At 42.6% G+C, this 16,697-nt stretch overlaps 1 protein-coding gene across 1 annotated transcript in view; it reads left to right on the forward strand.

The window, feature by feature from the left end:
• The window catches only part of LOC110550189 (collagen alpha-4(VI) chain-like), a 92,884-nt gene that overhangs the window by 34,057 nt on the left and 42,130 nt on the right, over nucleotides 1-16,697 (forward strand). Inside the window, exons 14-18 of the mRNA XM_021639890.2 lie at nucleotides 1,193-1,219; nucleotides 2,481-2,525; nucleotides 5,801-5,854; nucleotides 10,719-10,781; nucleotides 11,242-11,307. Coding sequence (XP_021495565.1) covers nucleotides 1,193-1,219; nucleotides 2,481-2,525; nucleotides 5,801-5,854; nucleotides 10,719-10,781; nucleotides 11,242-11,307 — 255 coding nt within the window. The remainder of the gene's footprint in view (nucleotides 1-1,192; nucleotides 1,220-2,480; nucleotides 2,526-5,800; nucleotides 5,855-10,718; nucleotides 10,782-11,241; nucleotides 11,308-16,697) is intronic.

Raw genomic sequence — 16,697 nt, forward strand, 5'->3', positions numbered from 1 at the left:
TTCAGTAACCTCAGAAGAAATATCTACAGCATCAAAGTCCTAACGAGAGCTTTTCCAAACACACTGTGTCCCACATGTGCCACCAAAGTGTTTTTTCAGGGACTCTGTCTTGTTCTTCCCAGAAGCCTCTGCATGTTTGCCATTCAGTGTGGCCTCAACTTTGTCTGAGGAAAACATGATCCTTAAAAATATAAGTGGCAGGCCACTGCTGCTTTCTGAACCCCTACTATGCAAAGTGTTTCAAGGTGCAGTTTTCACCAGGCATAGGAAGTGGGGGAGAGTAGTAGAAATTCTGTGAGACTCATTACATTCACTGGAGGGAGAGAGAGAGAGGAGCTTTCAATTTGATCTAATAAGTGTATTTCCTTCAAGTGAAGTATCAAGATTTTGTAAACACATCAATGGTTTAAAAATCTCATCAAGCCCAGTTTCTTCCTTTCTCTCTCTCTCACTTCCTCCTCTTCTTTCCTTTCTTCCCTCCCTCCTTTTCTCCTCCCTCCCTCCTCTCTTCTCCTTCCTTCCTCCTTCCCTCCATTCTATCCTTTCCTTCCTCCCTCTCTGTCTCTAGCATGTAGGACTACATCTAAGGTCTCACATCACCTAAGCAAGCACTCTGCCACTGAACTATACCCCCAGACCTCAGTTCTTTTCATCTTAATTTTGATTAATATGTATCTATGAATGAAGTCTTATTTCAGTAGCTGCACATAGATGACATCAATCAAACCCAAGCCTCTTCCTGCCCTTCTGCTCTGCTCCATTACCTCCCCAACCTCTAGTGATCAGTATTCTACATTTGAGGTTGACTTTTTATTTTTACTTTTAAGAACTTCTATAAATGTATTACTAGTCTTTTTGTGTCTAGCTTATTTAACACAATGCCTTACAGTTCCAAAATGGCAGAATATTTCTGTTCTTTTCTTTCTTTTTTAAATGGTTGAATAACCTTCCATTGTGTGTGTGTGTGTGTATATATATATATATATATATATATATATATATATATATCACACTTAAAAAATCCATTCCTTTATTGATGGATACCCAGGTTGATTTCCTAGCTTGTCTATTGTAAATATTGATGTATAAGTGCAGGCATGTTTTTATTTTTATTTTATTTTGCATGGTAACTTCACCACTCTTTTGGGTCTATATACACAGCTTAATTAATTTTGTTTCTTCATAACTTCAGGGAGCAAGAGGATTTTCAGGAGAAAAGGTATGACTATCTTCCCTTTTCTGGCCCTGGGTGGCAGCACCACTGGAAAACACAGTGCTGAGTCTGAGCCCTATTCTATGGCTTGAGTGAAATTTCAGATTCTTAGAAAAGGAAGTAGGCCTTGCCTGGCTGACGGGTGACTGTTTGGAAGACAGATATTTAAGCTCAAAGACTGTGACCTACAATGCTATTGGCAAGCCTGGATAATTCTGTAATAATTGAACTAGCATATCTGTCACATGATGCTCTGAAGAGAGGTGGCTCTGAGTTCAAGGTGTGGTGGGGAGAGTGGGGTCAGGATGTAAGATATGGGGGAGGAGTGATAAAATGGGTGTCACAATAAATGAATAACTTTGAATCCAGGTTCAGAATCAAAGTATCTATTTGTTCATTTCTTTGCTCCAGAAATACACATTTCATATCCTCTGTGTTTCCCTCATTACCATGGGGGAACATTTACAAGATGATGAGACAGACGAGGACTCTGGGGCTGAACTTACACATGTGTTCTAGAACCTTCCATCATTTTCCCAGGCCTGTGGCAAACGTGTCACATCAGTTCCAAGTCAAGATCTTGATGTGCTTCTTATCGTATGCTGATTCAATTTTGTTTGACTTTCTTGGGTGGACTGTAGGGATAAACCCACTCTTTCACAGGTGTGAAGTAGCTTTCATCTGGCTTACAAAATTCTGATTGTTTTTCTTCAAAAGATGCAGGAGAGAGAGAGAGAATTTCATTTATGTTTTAAGACAGGGTCTCACTAACAAGCCCAGGCTGGCTAAACTCTTGATCCTCCTGCTTCAGACTCCTGAATGCTGGGATTACAGGAATGGCCCACACTAGCTACAGGGCCATTTTTAGAATGTGACAGCCAGTGGGATGCTTCATCCAGTTTGTCAAAGGACTTGCTTATTGTCAATGTTTCAAAGTTGAAAGAGTCTATTTCCTACCACATGTGTGTGCCTTGCCTCTTCCACCTCTGTTTTGTTTTTATTAAACACGTAGTCTTCCTTTTCCTCCTCCCTCTCCTATCCTTCTTCCGCCTGGAATGGTCTGGAAAAGCCATAAGAAAGGTTTTTGGAAGACCAGATAGTTACTTTTCAAATAGGGTGTGGTGTTAACATTGTTTCAGAAGCGATACACTCTTCTGTCAGCTGAAGAAGAAATAGTAGCAAGGAAAGTAACAAAGAAGAAACACTGCACCCCCCACCCCCCACTGGTGTTTCTCTCCTCTCTAACCTCTGCCCTTCCTTTGCACAGGGCAGCCCAGGTGAGGACGGTGCTGCTGGCTTAGATGGAGAACAGGTATGGAACTATCTTGCTTTATGTTTTCTGCTCACTACTCTGGCATTATTTTATTTATGTGTGTATGTGTGTATGTGTGTGTGCCACTGCACACATGCAGGTTGCAGGGGTTTGTACTCTCCTTTCACCTTGTGGGTCCTGAGATTGAATTCAAATAGCCAGGCTTGGCAACAAGTACCTTTATGTGCTAACGTATCTTGTCATCTCCTTATCTATCTATCTATCTATCTATCTATCTATCTATCTATCTATCTATCTATCTATCTATCTATCCAGGATCTCCCTGTGTAGTCCTGGCTGGCCTAGAACTTGCTATGTAGATCAAGCTGGCCATGAACTCAGAGTTCTACCTGATTCTGCCTCCTGAGTGCTGGGATTAACCATAACTGGCTCCTTATCTTTTCAGCAACCACCTTCATTTCATCAAACTTTTCTTTCTTATATCTGAGAAACGCCTTACATCAATATTTTAAATTAATTACATATAACTTTGCAAGAGTGATTTAAAAAAATTGAAAATTTAATTTTTTCATTGGTAGACTGGACTACCAATGAAAACTGGTAGAACAACGTTTGACTCTTAAAAAGGCTTTTGTAATTTCATTACATGCACACACACACACACACACAATGTAGTTTGATTTTACCCTCCTGTTATCTTATCTCCCCCATTCCACTCCACCCTGCGTCTTTCCAAGTCCCCTCCTATATTCATGTCATTTTGTTGGTGGCCCCTGCTTTAGGTTAGGCTTGGGAGCGCAAGCGTGAGTAAGGGGTTATTTTGTCAAGCAAGGGCAGCTCACCAGTGGCTACAACACCGAGGACTCTGATTCCCATCTCAAGGCAGCCATTAATCATCTGGCTTCCTGGGAGAGGGTGTGGTCTGTCCATTCCACACTGGGATGTTGGTAAGACCAGTCTTGTGCACACATCCACTGCCGCTGTGAGTTCAGGATGTAATAGCCATGTCGTGTCGGGAAGACAGCTTCATACGCATTCTTCCCCATCTTTTGGCTCCCACATTCTACCTGCCTCCTCGTTCATAGTGTTGCCTTGGAGCGAAAAGTAACCTTTTATTTCACAGTATTCACAGAAGACTTCAAAATTTCAGTTAGTATGTAAAAATGATGGCATCTTCATACACATTTGCCAGTATCCTTTGTTCCTATTCATTTCTCTCTCCCACTTTCCCTTCTTTCCCGTCCCCCTCTTGCTTTCTTTTCTCCACCACAGATAGTCCTTTCATTTGTTCTCATATTGGTCTGGCATATATACTGTTACAAGGAGGACAGCTTTTCCTGATTAGTCATTTTAACAGGCACACGCAGAAGGGTTTAAACTGATGTTTGTCCCCATTCCAATACAAGGATCTTTAACTCCAGCCACCCTCTCCCAGATGGCCTATTATTGTCCTGAATTTCATTTCCATCTTACATTTTGTTAAGTTCCAGCAATCAAACATTAAAAAAAGGTTTATATTTGTGTGCATGTGTGAACATATGTGAAGGTGCCTGTGGAGGCCAGAAGAGGGCATTACATTCCTGGTAGCCAGAGTTACAGGCTGTTGTGAGCCACCATGTGGATCCTGGGAAACCTGGGTCCTATGGAAGAGCAGCAAGTGCTCTTAGCAATGGAGCCATTTTCCCAGCCTTGGGCTTTATTGTTAATATTGTTTTAAATAACTGACATTCTCTTAGCTTTACTCCAATATTTATTAGCATCACAGATAGCTTCCTTATAATAGTTGATATTTTCATAACAACAACAACAACAAAACCCAAACAATCAACCAAACAAAAAAACCCCAGAAGAAATAAAATGTAGACTTTCTGTTAACAAGAGTCAGGCTCATGATAAGCTTCCTTGGCTTTTGTTTCTCGCAACCACTTTGTTTTATGTTTTCTTTTCCTTTTTTATGCAAAAGATAGCTCACTGAGTAAACAATTCTGTTTTGAGAGTTCTCCTTTCTCAGCATGACATTTCTTAGTTTCTGGCTTCTTTTGCCTTAGATCTTTCGTTATTACTGTTAAGAAGCTATCTGTCAAAATAATTATTTCTCAGCAAGCAGCATTTCAAAAATATATATCAGGTTGCATAAAAAAAATCCCCATTGCTGTTAGTTTTGACAGTTTCAATATGATGTATCCAGGTGTAGGTTTCATTTTATTTATTCTGCTTGGAACTTGTTAAGCTCTTGGATCTATTTATGCCTTCTACAGATCTTAGAAAATCCTCAGAAAATTACCCTATTGGAATTTTTAGCTTTTGTATTGTGTCCGTCAGCTTCCCCTCACATAATGAAATATCCAAGGTAATTTGCATATAAAGAGAAAAGGCTTATTTTCGTTCATGATTTTAGGATTCGAGTCCATGGTTGGGTAGACCCATTTCTCTTAAGCCCTTGATGGGGGAGTCACAGAGAACAATGGTGGGGAGAGTGTGGTGGAGAGATCTGCTCACTTGCTGATTGGAAAGAAGGAGAAAAAGAAGAAAGGTCTGGGGTCTCAGAGTCCCCTTTAAGGGCTTTATCTAGTGGCCTGAGGACTTCCCACCAGGCCCTGCCTCTTAAAGGTCCATAGTATCTCCCAGCACTAGCACAATGGGACCAAGATTCGGCACATAGACCTTGAAGAAGGGAGGACAGCCAGGACATAGAGCATAGCATCTGGTTCCTTTATTTCCTTCATTTCAGTGGTTCTCAACCACTGAAAATTTTTTAAAACTTCACTCTTCTGTTTACTCTGCTATTTAATAAATTCACTTATTTTTTCCTTTCTTTTTTCTTTTCTTTCTTCTTCTTTTCTTTTCTTTCTTTTTTTTTTGAGACAGGGTTTCTCTGTGTAATCTTGGCTCTCTTGGACTCACTCCATAGACCAGGATGAGCTCAAACTCACAGAGATCCACCTGCCTGTGCCTCCCTGAGTGCTGGAATTACAGGCAGGCGCCACCACGCCTGGCTTCACTTACATTTTTCAGTTCAAGAATTTCTCTTTGTTTCTCTTAAAATCCTACCTGTGTCCTACTTTTTCTTCATTGAGAACCTTAAGCATTTCTTTTTATTTGTGATCTTATTAGTGCACCTCAGGGTAGTTTTAATTTATGTGGCATTTGAAATTGTTTTGGTGCGAGAGTATATCAGAGCCCCCGATCTGCCCTGTTGTCAAAAGTGCTAATGCACATCCCACTCTTGGCTAGAATGTAAAACTACAGGATAAAAGCTTCAGGAGTGACTAATAGTAGAATGATTCCTTACATGTTTATTTTTCTTTTCCTAGGGTGATTGTGGAGCCAAAGGGTTGTCTGGAGAGAAAGGAAGCAGAGGCAACAGGGTAAAGTATGCTGGTGTTTTTACCTCTGTCATCTTTCTCACGCACAGACAGACACCAGCAGTTTAAGCTGTGGGAAGGAACCGTCTAGCAGTTGAGGCTGACTGCGTGTGAAAGGCAGGTCGCGTTAGACGACTCTTTGAAATCGTTCCTCGGGGCCTGAAGGGTGGATACGGAAACGAGTTGCATGAGTGTAGGACCTGAACCTTGCGCTTTGTACAGTGAGCTCATCGCTCTGTGGCTCACAAGCTTCTCCTAAGTCCCCGTCACTGATGACATAGTCTCTCACCAGGACTCTTCATCCTCGTGGCCAGCCAAACTATACGACCCTCTGCCTCTAGGATATTCCTCACGCTTAGATGCCCCCTCACCGCGCTTGCCTTTTCCATGATCCCATTTCAGTGATCAATTGAACATTAACTTGCTTTTAATTGTCTAGTTCCCTTCCCTTCTTTCTCGTGATGGTTTCCTTGATGTTATGTGAGACTTTTCCTAGGGAGATGTGAACCAATGCCTCCTCACCCCAGATAGCAAACCAAGTGCAAACAAAGTGATGATTCTTCCAAAGTCCAGCTTTTGGTGAAATGATGAGTTTACTGGGGTTACTTACAAATGTCTGAGTGAAGGGTTACTTATGAGGTTTTTCATGACCCAAAAGAAACTGTTTCACCATAAAGCCCACCACAGCATGGGTGATTCATCAGAGAAACTGCAATCCTAGAATTTCATGTACAATTTGCAGACAGCTGGAAAGGTCAAGTTACAGAGTCTTCTCAGGCAGACTGGCTGGTCAGAGCATCTCCTCTCCCTTGGGAAAGCCTTGTGAGCCCTAGATATTTCAGGAACTTCCTGAGACTTGTGAGTTGCTTACTTCTCCAATCCATGGTAGCCTCTCTCCAGGATAAAATGTTTCAGTTTGGAGAAGTTGCTACACAACACTCCACTGTGCTAGTTTATAGGGCTCTCCCTTTTCTCTATATCTTTGATGGTGAATATTTACTGTCTTCTGTCCTAGTTTTAGTTCTGTACAGGGGAAGGGAGATACCTGTTGCATGTACTTCACCTCTCCCATTCTGTGCTTTGGCAGACATTACTAATTGAGCATAAAGTCCAACTTGGCTGGAGGAACATTATCAACACAGTTAAGAGTCAATATTTATTGGTTGCTAGGTTTACATAGGAGATTAAATTTATTTGCTTGTCATTGCTTGTACTCTGTGTGAAATTAAAGTAGTGCTTTTATTCATGCATGATCAGCAGTGTGGACCATGTTTCTGATAAGTGAAACAGAAGGGAGAGTATCAAAAGGAACATCTCTTTACTTTCCAACTAGATAGTCTGTTAGGAACCATTGTGTTAAAGAAGCTCATTAGGCAGGTGGGCCTTCTGGAAGGGGATCTGGTATTTTGAAAGGTCTGTACCATGATACATCCCAGAATTGCTTCCAGTCTCTGACACTCATTCTTTATGCACTGCTGATATGGTGCGAATTGGCACTTTCTGGGAATTTACTACTGTTCAGATGAATTAATTCCCAATTATGGAATTTCTGACTTGATTCAAACAATTTAAAAAGTTAAATTGTTTTAGAACTTTTAAAACACCTTTAGAAAATTTATGGCTGCAATAAATACCTTTGTGGACCTCCATATGCCTCACTAGGTGACAGGCTTGAGACAGATTTGTGTCTTCAAGCTAAGCCTTCATTATGAATCCTGGTATATACCATAAATATAAGTTGGTTTAGACTTCCCATGAACTCAAATTATAATGGGATGACCAAGCAATGTCTAATTAAGTACAAACCTTGATGTCATTATATACAACTTTCTGTTGTAATTCCTTATACCTTGCTACCTTATGGCATTATATACTGTCATTTTAAATTTACTTTGTTTCTTAAAATGAAAGACAGATAAAATTATTGTCTTGAACTCACTATAAACTTAGAGATAGCTGAAAAATGTTTAGCTAGGTCAGTCTTAATCGAAAAGGCATATATTCTTGTAACTTTTAGACTCTATTAACCTTTAGGCCTTGTCAACCTTTCTTATTCTGAACTCACTATAGACTTACATACTAGATACATAGATAATAAGTGTTTAGTTTTAAAACATGTAACCTGTTGTATTTTAGAATTAATCTGCTTTTATAATTAATTGCCATTTTGACTATGAGGTAATTTCTTTTCTGGAAGCTTTCTCTCAGAGGTATAAAGGATATACAATAAATGGTAGCAAAAAAACACACACACCATTGGCAAAAGCCTGGTAGTGGAAGCCCATTGAATGAAAGCTGGCTGATATTCCCTTCATCCATGAGTTGCAAACATGTATTTATATATGAATTTACATGTAAATATGTACATCTGTCTGTTTTGTGTTCATATGTTACATGAGTGTATGTCAATTGTCTGTCTGTATGCAATGAGCCCCTTTTGTATTGTCCATTGAATGTGTGTATGAAATGAACAGGTCTATATGACTGATTGTCTGTGTGTACATATGGAATAATACTATAGAACTGGAAACCTGTACTTGCTGCAGTTTCTGCAGAGGAGATATTAGCAGAAATCAACATCATGTAAGCTTGTAAGCTTGTGGGAATTTGTTGAAGTCAAAGCTCTTAACTTCATCCACCTTTTCCCCTTTGAGTATGTGTGCGTGAATGGTCTTTGCTTATCTCCCCCCCCCCCCTTTCTTACCAATTTGCAAACACAGTTAAGATGATTCAGGTTCTACCAGCCTAGGACAAGCAGGAAAAAGTTTACTTTAGCCTGTGGAGGCCTCCGAAGTGGCCTGCCCCTTCACGGGAGCTAATCTCAGATCAGAGAGCCCCTTTTTACAACCCCTTGCAGTTTTGGCTAGAATCAGTTTTACAGTCCTGGCTGCAGGAAAAAAAAAAAAGGTAACCAGGTAAAGTTTTCCTTTTTAGTAGCAGTGTAACTGGTCCCTAGACCTAGAGAAGGAATCCTGGGCTCTCCTATTTCTTTTCCTTTCAATCATCTTTTGTGATCAGTTGCTGATCCGTTGCCTGAGCCATCAGGTAGGTGACCCAAGAGATAAAGCAAACAGGGGAACTCCACATCCTGTCCTAGATCCTACTGTGGACCCTGGAACCTTGCCAAAGCAGAGAGACTTTGGCCATCAGACCCTAGAAGAACTTGACAATAGTCCAGCTGAAAACTAGAAGTTTGTGGGTCGGAGTTTGGAGCTAGTGTGGGGCACCATGCTTCCACAACACAAAAACTTTTACATTTCAGTTAAATTGAGCCAAATTCAATAAATGTCTATCAGGTGCATTCTGTCCACAGGGAGTGGTTCAAAGATAAATAAGTCATGGATCTGGCCAACAAATGGCTAATAACCTGTATAGGAAATACAGTTTGAACAAGGACTGTATGTAAGATATGATAAAGGATGTAAATGAATTAATAGGACACAGTTGAGGAAAACAGAAAGGGTCTTTCCCCTCCATTTGGGCACCACCAGTATCAGTTGAGCATCTGTTGGAATCCAGACATAATTTAGCATGGGGAGTAAAACATGTGGCTGTGCCTTCCAGGACTGGCTTTCCGGGGGAGAGGCAGACATTGGTGAAGTAATCCTCAAAGTAGATTTAAGCTCATCACTGAAGCAAATACAGAGATAGCGAAATGACAGGGTGGGACAGGCTAGTGCATTCAGGAAGGTTTTTTTTTCATGAAGTGAAGATGTGACGAAGCATAAAGGACAAATAACTAAGAGGCCAAGATGGCTACCACTGGACGTGAGGTCCTGTAGGACATTTGAGCAGAGACAGAGGGATAGAGGGTACCCTAGAGGGGAAATCGTGGGGTTCTTTCCCCCCAGATCTCTGTGCTACCACTGGTCCTGAGGCCCTGTGGGACATTTGAGCAGAGACAGAGAGATGGAGGGTACCCCAGAATTCCAGGGACCAGGGGAAATCGTGGGGTTCTTTTTCCCCAGATCTCTGTGAGAACGGATGGGTATGTCAGTCGGGAAAAAGTCACAAGGAAAAGTGCAGAGTTCTGAAGCCTCAGGGTAGGAAGGAGGATTTCAATTCTGCAGGGAGTGGAAGATGAGTCAGAAAGACCTAAGGGCTAGGAGGAATAGGTCCACTCAGTACATTTTTTTTTTTTTTTTTTTTTACTTTTGTTTTTTCTCCCACTGAGTCATTAGGGGCTATGGGCTGTTTCTGGGTAAGGGAGGCACCATTGAGGCTACAGGAACAGGATGGCTCTGGAGAATGTGTGATTTAGAAAGGGCTTAGGAAGGAGTATGATAAGTCACAGTGGGACCCCTGTACCCAACTAGGTATCAAATGTTTTAGATTTCTTATTTAATTTTTATGTTTAAATTAAATTTAAATTTAAATATGGAACTCCTTAAAATGGCCCTATAAGGTCACACCTTACCCTCTTAAGTGCTAGAGTCTATCACTGATCATTCTTCCTCCTTCTACCCACGGGCACTTACTGTTAATCATACCCAGATGCATGGTGGGTAAAGCAGCCACGACTACTGCCCCCTTGTGTGATTCTTTATAGAACATCAAGGAGAGGTGAAAAGACCCAGAGCTGAGACCCAGGGAGGCCTGGGTCCCAGTGTATGCAGAAGGACTCATTCTTGACATGTGAGAGTCACGTGTGCTAATGCACACACAGGGCCCGGCATGGGATTTCCAGAAATGCTATGTTAATGTCTCCCTCCCAACCATGCCATCTTGACTGTGAATATGTTACGCTTCAAGTACTAAGATATCCTGAAAATCTGATCCCCGTTTCCCCTCTTAACACCTTCTTTTTAAGCATAGAGTGATTTTATGATGTGATTCATTTCTCACTTTCTTTTCTTTGTAATTTAAGGGTTTGACAGGACTGCCTGGACAAGCTGGACATCGTGGGGAGCCTGGGCTGAGGGGAGATCCCGTGAGTGATGGCTGTGGGGTTTCTTCTGCTTTACTTCCGAGGACATGAGAACTGTGCTGAGGCAAAGATTGATCTAGCTCTGGCTAATGAGGCATCTGTTCAGTCTGTCTTTACTGCATTGAAGCGAACTAGGGATCTGAAAGTCAAGCCATCTTACAGAAGCTCTGCTGTGTGAAGAGTTGGGACTGTAATTGGATTGGGCATCTGGGATTATTACATAAACAGGTCTGGGCAATGGAAAGGGCCCTCCTTGACATCCACCCCCTCTCACTGGTGCAACAAATAGAACCCAGAACCCTGGACATGATATGCAGTTGCTCTGCCTCTATGTTGGCTCTCCAGCCCTTCCTCCTTTTCTTTAAAACCATTCTTCCTTTTGTCTCTTTTCCTTTTTTTTTTTAAATTATATATGTTTTAATTTATCTGTCCATCTGAGGAAGGCCAACTTTTGTTTTCTCAGGGAGACCCTGGAACTAATAATTCCATCCAAGGCCCCAAGGGAGAAAAGGGAAGGCGTGGCCATCAGGTAAGCTGGACACAGTTTGCTTGGGGGGTTGACATTTGCAGAAATGACTACCTGCTCCTTCAGAACACTTGGACACTTTACTTGAACCCCCACAGGAGACCAAAGAACAAAGCCACACGATTCCCGTTTTTCCACAGAGACAGGAGCCCTGACTGCCAACCTCCTCTCTCTTCCTTGTCCTTGAGTATCTTGTCTTTACCATCTTTTTTTCCCTGCACGAATCCCCGCTCCCCCACTGTATCCTAGCAACTTTTAAAAAGGGATCTTCCGGCTTCAGTTTCTGTCCTAAAACGAAAGCATCAGACTGAGGGAGGTCTAGATTGTTTGGTTTGAATTTCCCCACTCCTGGAATGCTGTGTTGGTTTAAAAGTCATGCAGCTGCCTTGCTTTTTGTCACAGCTGGGGCTGACTGGTGGGAGTTGCGTGGTAGACAGTTGTGAAGTGGGTGTCTAGTTATGAAGACTGGAGCCATCAGGGGGAAAAGAGGCTTGTCAGTTTGACAGACGCTAATGTCTTAGAAGCCAGTTTTACATTTTTTTTTTTTTTTTATGCCTCAGACATTAAAATACACAATTCTGAAAAATGACTAAGATAATGAGTGTCTTGGTCCTCGTAGCTCATCTTTCCTAATTTTTGGCCACAAGGACTGCATGGCAAATATTTGCAACTGGAGGGGAAGCTTTGTTTGAGTCCCAATTTGGGGTCCTTTGACAAAAACCACAAGGCATAGTTTCTCTTCTGTAGATCATGGCTAGCTAGAGTCATGTTCTGTATGTCCAGGTCCTGAGTGAAATTTAGCGTGGGGCCAGGTCATTTTTCTGTCACTGTGTGGGAAAACGGTTTCATCCTGTCCCTGATCACCGTAGTGTTGAACGAAGGCACTAAGTTGTTTCCCTCAGTGTGCTGCCATCAGAGAGCCCTGTGAATGACCGCTCACGGGGACTGAGCTAAGCACAGAGTCAGGAACCAACCCTTAAGCCCTGGGCCTCGGGATCCTCACCCGGAAGATGAGCAGATAAGCAATCCGGTTTCTGCAAGCCTTCGGTTGCCATGGCAAGAAACATGATGAACGCAGCATAACCGTGGAGTGCTGCTCATGGCTTGCTGCTACGAAAGGAGTCCAGGCTTCTGCACACACTATTCAGTGTGGCGGGCGCCACAGCACCACAGCTGTGGTGAGAGCTCAGCACCGCGGCTTCCGAAGGTCTCCACCCCTGACCTCAGCCTGTTAACCTGGGCTCCGTTCCTGTACTGTGTGGGGAACAGAAATTGTAACTGTTTCAGACAGTGTCACGTTCCGTTGTTTTTTGTATTTCTTGTGGTTTCTTCTCCAATGCTGGGCTCGAAGAAGGGTGCTAATGAAACATCCTTTGGAACAGAAAAAGAGTGTGTTTTTTGAAATATCCTTTGAATAGATTCAGATGATAGCAAGTTACTCCTTTATGTAAGCCGCTTGCTGACCGTGGAGTCTGCCTGCGATTAGAAGGTAGACCTCCAGGGGGCAGTCTTTCCTCGCTGTTAGTTCTGAGGGACCCTGGGATCAGTGTCACAGTTGAACCTGGAAAATTCCTCCGTGAAATAGTGTTTCCAACCAAGCAGAAAAACTGTATTACATACCTAGGATAGGGAAAGGGTGGAGGACCAATTGTATAGGTCAGGAGTGTAAAAGCAAAGCAATCTGAGAGAGAGAGAGAGAGAGAGACAGAGAGACAGAGAGAGAAAGAGAGACCCATGCTCGTGGAGGCCAGGGGTTGACACTGGTTAGCTTCCTTAAAGAAGACTTACCTCCAATTATTTTTATTGCAGTGATTTTAAAAATAATTAAAGATTAGACCGGGCATGTGGCTCAGTTGGTAGAGCCTTGCCTAGCATGCACAAAGTCCTCGGTTTGAACCCCTGTGGTGCATGCCTGTGAGCCCAGCACTTTGGAGCTGTAGCAGGAGGACTGGACGTTGAAGCTCATCCTTTGTTCCATAGTGAGCGCTAGGCCACCCAGGCTGTATGTCTGAGCCCCTATCTCAAAAGTAAAAGATGGAACTATTCAGCATCCAATAATAAGAGATCATTAATATACTCGGTGTTAACTTTCACACTTAGTAGTGTGAAACATACCAATGAAATATAACAAAGAGAACTACTTATTTCCGTTGTGGGTTTGATACACTCTTACATGTAGTCCGGCTGGGCTCAAACTCCTTGCCTACCTTCCTGCTCTAGCCTGTGAAATTCTGGAATTACAGGCTCAGAGCCACCATGCCTGCTTTTCTACGTATTGTTCTTTGCCCTTCTTCTTTCCTCTCCTTTCTCCTCCCTCTTTCTTCATCCCCTTTTCTTTCTTCTGGGGATCGAAACTGGGGCCTTTTGAAGTCAGGCAAGTACTCTGCCGGCAAGCTTACACTGTATGCCAGACAACTGTTTCTCCGTATGGAAAATACCCATGGCGTGCTAGTAAGTGAGAAGAGCAAGTTTACAAGAATGCATTCAACTTGGGACCAGATTGGTAGGGGAAGAAAGAAACCCCTATCTATACCACCAGAATGTACGCATGTCTTTCCCTCTGCGTTCTGGTTGAGGTACTTCATGAAGAGCTCGTGTTACTTTTTATTTTGAAAAATGTCTAGTTCTACAGGAAAAAAATGTAGTTGTAGGGATGAACAGCATTCGTTACCACACTTGTGTGTGTGTGTGTGTGTGAGCACACATGTTTGTATGAGCATGTGTGTGAGCATGTTTCTGTGTGAGTGATGGTTTCTTGGGCCCCTTGAAGATGAATTAAAAGCACTGTAACACATTGCCCACAAGGAAAAGGCCACCCTTCCACACCGACACAAGGGAGCCCTCACAAAGTATCTATGCAATATTGTTTTATTTGTGAAAGTTTTAAAAATTCGAAACAGAATTACATCACTCCCCCCTTTTCTTTTCTTCCTCGCCCCTCCTAACTGCCCCCGCTTAAAGCCCTCCCCTGATCCTCCCACTCACAAGTTTCTTTGATTTATTTAGTACATACGTATATAAGCACGTGTCTGCACGAATATATACACACATGTACACAGACACATGCTGAGTGCACTTTTGTTTGTGCACATGTAAATAATATTATTTTCTAACGCACAGTCCACGTTCAAATTTTTCTGCTTTTCCAATGTCTTAGTTCGGGCTACTCTAACAGAATACAGTGGACAGGTTGCATCACGCAACATATAGTTTCCACAGCTCCAGAGTCTGGACAGCCAAAGACCAAGGCACTGGGGGGCTGGGTGTGTAATGAGGGCCCAGTTCCTGCTTCACGCATTGCCTTCTTGGCGGTCGCCTTACACAGAGAGAGTTGGGGCACACCACACCAATCCCACACTCCTGATCACCTCCCAGAGACCATGTGCCCTGATCCCTTCACGTTGGGGATCAAATTTCAACCCATTCTTTTTAGGGGAAGCACATTGTTGGTCAGCTTTCACAGCGCCAAGGCCCTGTGCCAACCGCTGGGGGAAAAGGTCATTGATGGTATTACGTAGCACTGACCCCTGAATCCTGCAATACCAACTTGCCCAGGAAGATCTGTTCACTGTTTCAAGACTGGCCTGAAGTGTGTCACTGGAACTGTCACTCCTGGAATGTTCTTTAAGCCTGCTTTTTATTTGTTTGTCAGAGCATCTTACCTCTTCAGTTTTCCTTAATCACAGCAGCCATCCCATTGCTGTTTGCTTATATGAAGTTGACATTCCTGACCAATTCTTTTGCTAAGCATCCCCCCCCCATAGGACTTGTCTGACTATTTCTCCATATCCAGAGACAGATTAATCTTTTTTTCAACAGAAGACGTAGTGAAGCTACTTGGGAGTTTGGCTTCTTTTTGGTGGTGTTAGATGTGGTCACTCCATTGAGCCCATGCTCATCAGCTTTCTCTCCCGTGAGCACGTTTCCTCCCCTTTCTAATGAATAAGTAATTTGAGGGATGACGCTTACCTTGGGATGTAGCTCTTCTGTTTTCTGACAGTCTTTTATCTAGTGGCTCCAGCATCTGTCCCAGTAATTGTTTCACTATGCCGGCGGCAAAATGCTGTCTGCTGTTGAAGTGAAGAGACAATAAATCTTTTAGGAAAGAATCTTATTATATCAAGATCTATTATGAGAGGTTTTATCTAGCCTTCTCTGGCATACAACCCACTTCAAAAAGAAGTCCATAGAAGTAGCATTTACTACAAAGTGTGGGGCTGTGGAAAAGACGAGGAAGAAAAAAAAATTATCAATATTTCCAGTAGCCGTGAACTTTCCTAACACACGATAGCAATTAGTCTTCAGAGGAAGTCAGGGAAGGTTACAGCAGTTTGTTAAAAATGTTTTTGTGGTAGCATATGGCGTGAGTATATGTTCATGTATGTATGCACCTATGTGTGTGTGTGTATGGCAGATGTTGATGTGAAGTACCTTCCTTTGTTCCTCTCTACCTTATTTATGTATATGTGTGTGTGTGTGTGTGTGTGTGTGAGAGAGAGAGAGAGAGAGAGAGAGAGAGAGAGAGAGCATGTGCCATGGTACACATGTGGAGGTCAGAGCACAGCTTTTGGGAGTAGGTTTTCTCCATCTACTTTCTACTTTGTGGGTTCTGGGGATTGAACTCAGGATGTCAGGCTTGGTATCAAGCGCCCTTACCTGCCGAGCCATTTTGCGAGCAGCCCACCTTAGTTTTTGAGACAGGGTCTCTTCAGTGGCCCTACAGCTCACTGACTCAGCCTAGCTGGCTGCTAGTGAGCTCTGGGGATCCATTTATCTCTGTCCCCCAAGCACTGGGGTGCTTCTGCTTTTACGTGGGTGCTGGGGTCCTGACTTCACGTCTTCACGCCTGTGTCACAAGTGCTTTACCCACTGAGCCATCTCCTTAGTCTCTAGCTGTTGCCACTCTGGAGGTGGGACCTGGGTGAATGGAGCCTAAATATGAGGTAGATTATTGGAAGTCTCATGCAATGGCCAACTTCATTTAGAGCATTAGACAGTTTATATACTCTGAGGGTTACGTGAGGTCCTATGAGCAAAGTCCACAAGGTCAAACTATATGCAATCACAAGGGCAGGCCTTGCCTAGAAACATTGTCTAAATAACAATGGTAAAATGATGGACATCTGAAGTAAGCCCACTCTCCCTATACCTGAGAGAGGCATGGAAGGACATTCCAAGAACAAACCCATGTTTAGAAGGAGCAGAGGTCAGGAGCTTCTCCTTTTGCTTTTCTCACAGCACTCACAATTCTTCTCACACAGCTCCATTCTTGAACCTAGTATAATATTTTTCTTTTCAAAAACAGGGAAGTGCCATTTTTCCTTATTTAGGATAAAATTATTCTTTCATGTAATTTTTTAGCATACCTTAAAAGAACAGCTCCATACCACACG

The sequence above is a fragment of the Meriones unguiculatus genome, chromosome 6 (genome assembly GCF_030254825.1).
Source record: "Meriones unguiculatus strain TT.TT164.6M chromosome 6, Bangor_MerUng_6.1, whole genome shotgun sequence".
In the NCBI taxonomy this organism is placed as follows: Eukaryota; Metazoa; Chordata; class Mammalia; order Rodentia; family Muridae; genus Meriones; species Meriones unguiculatus.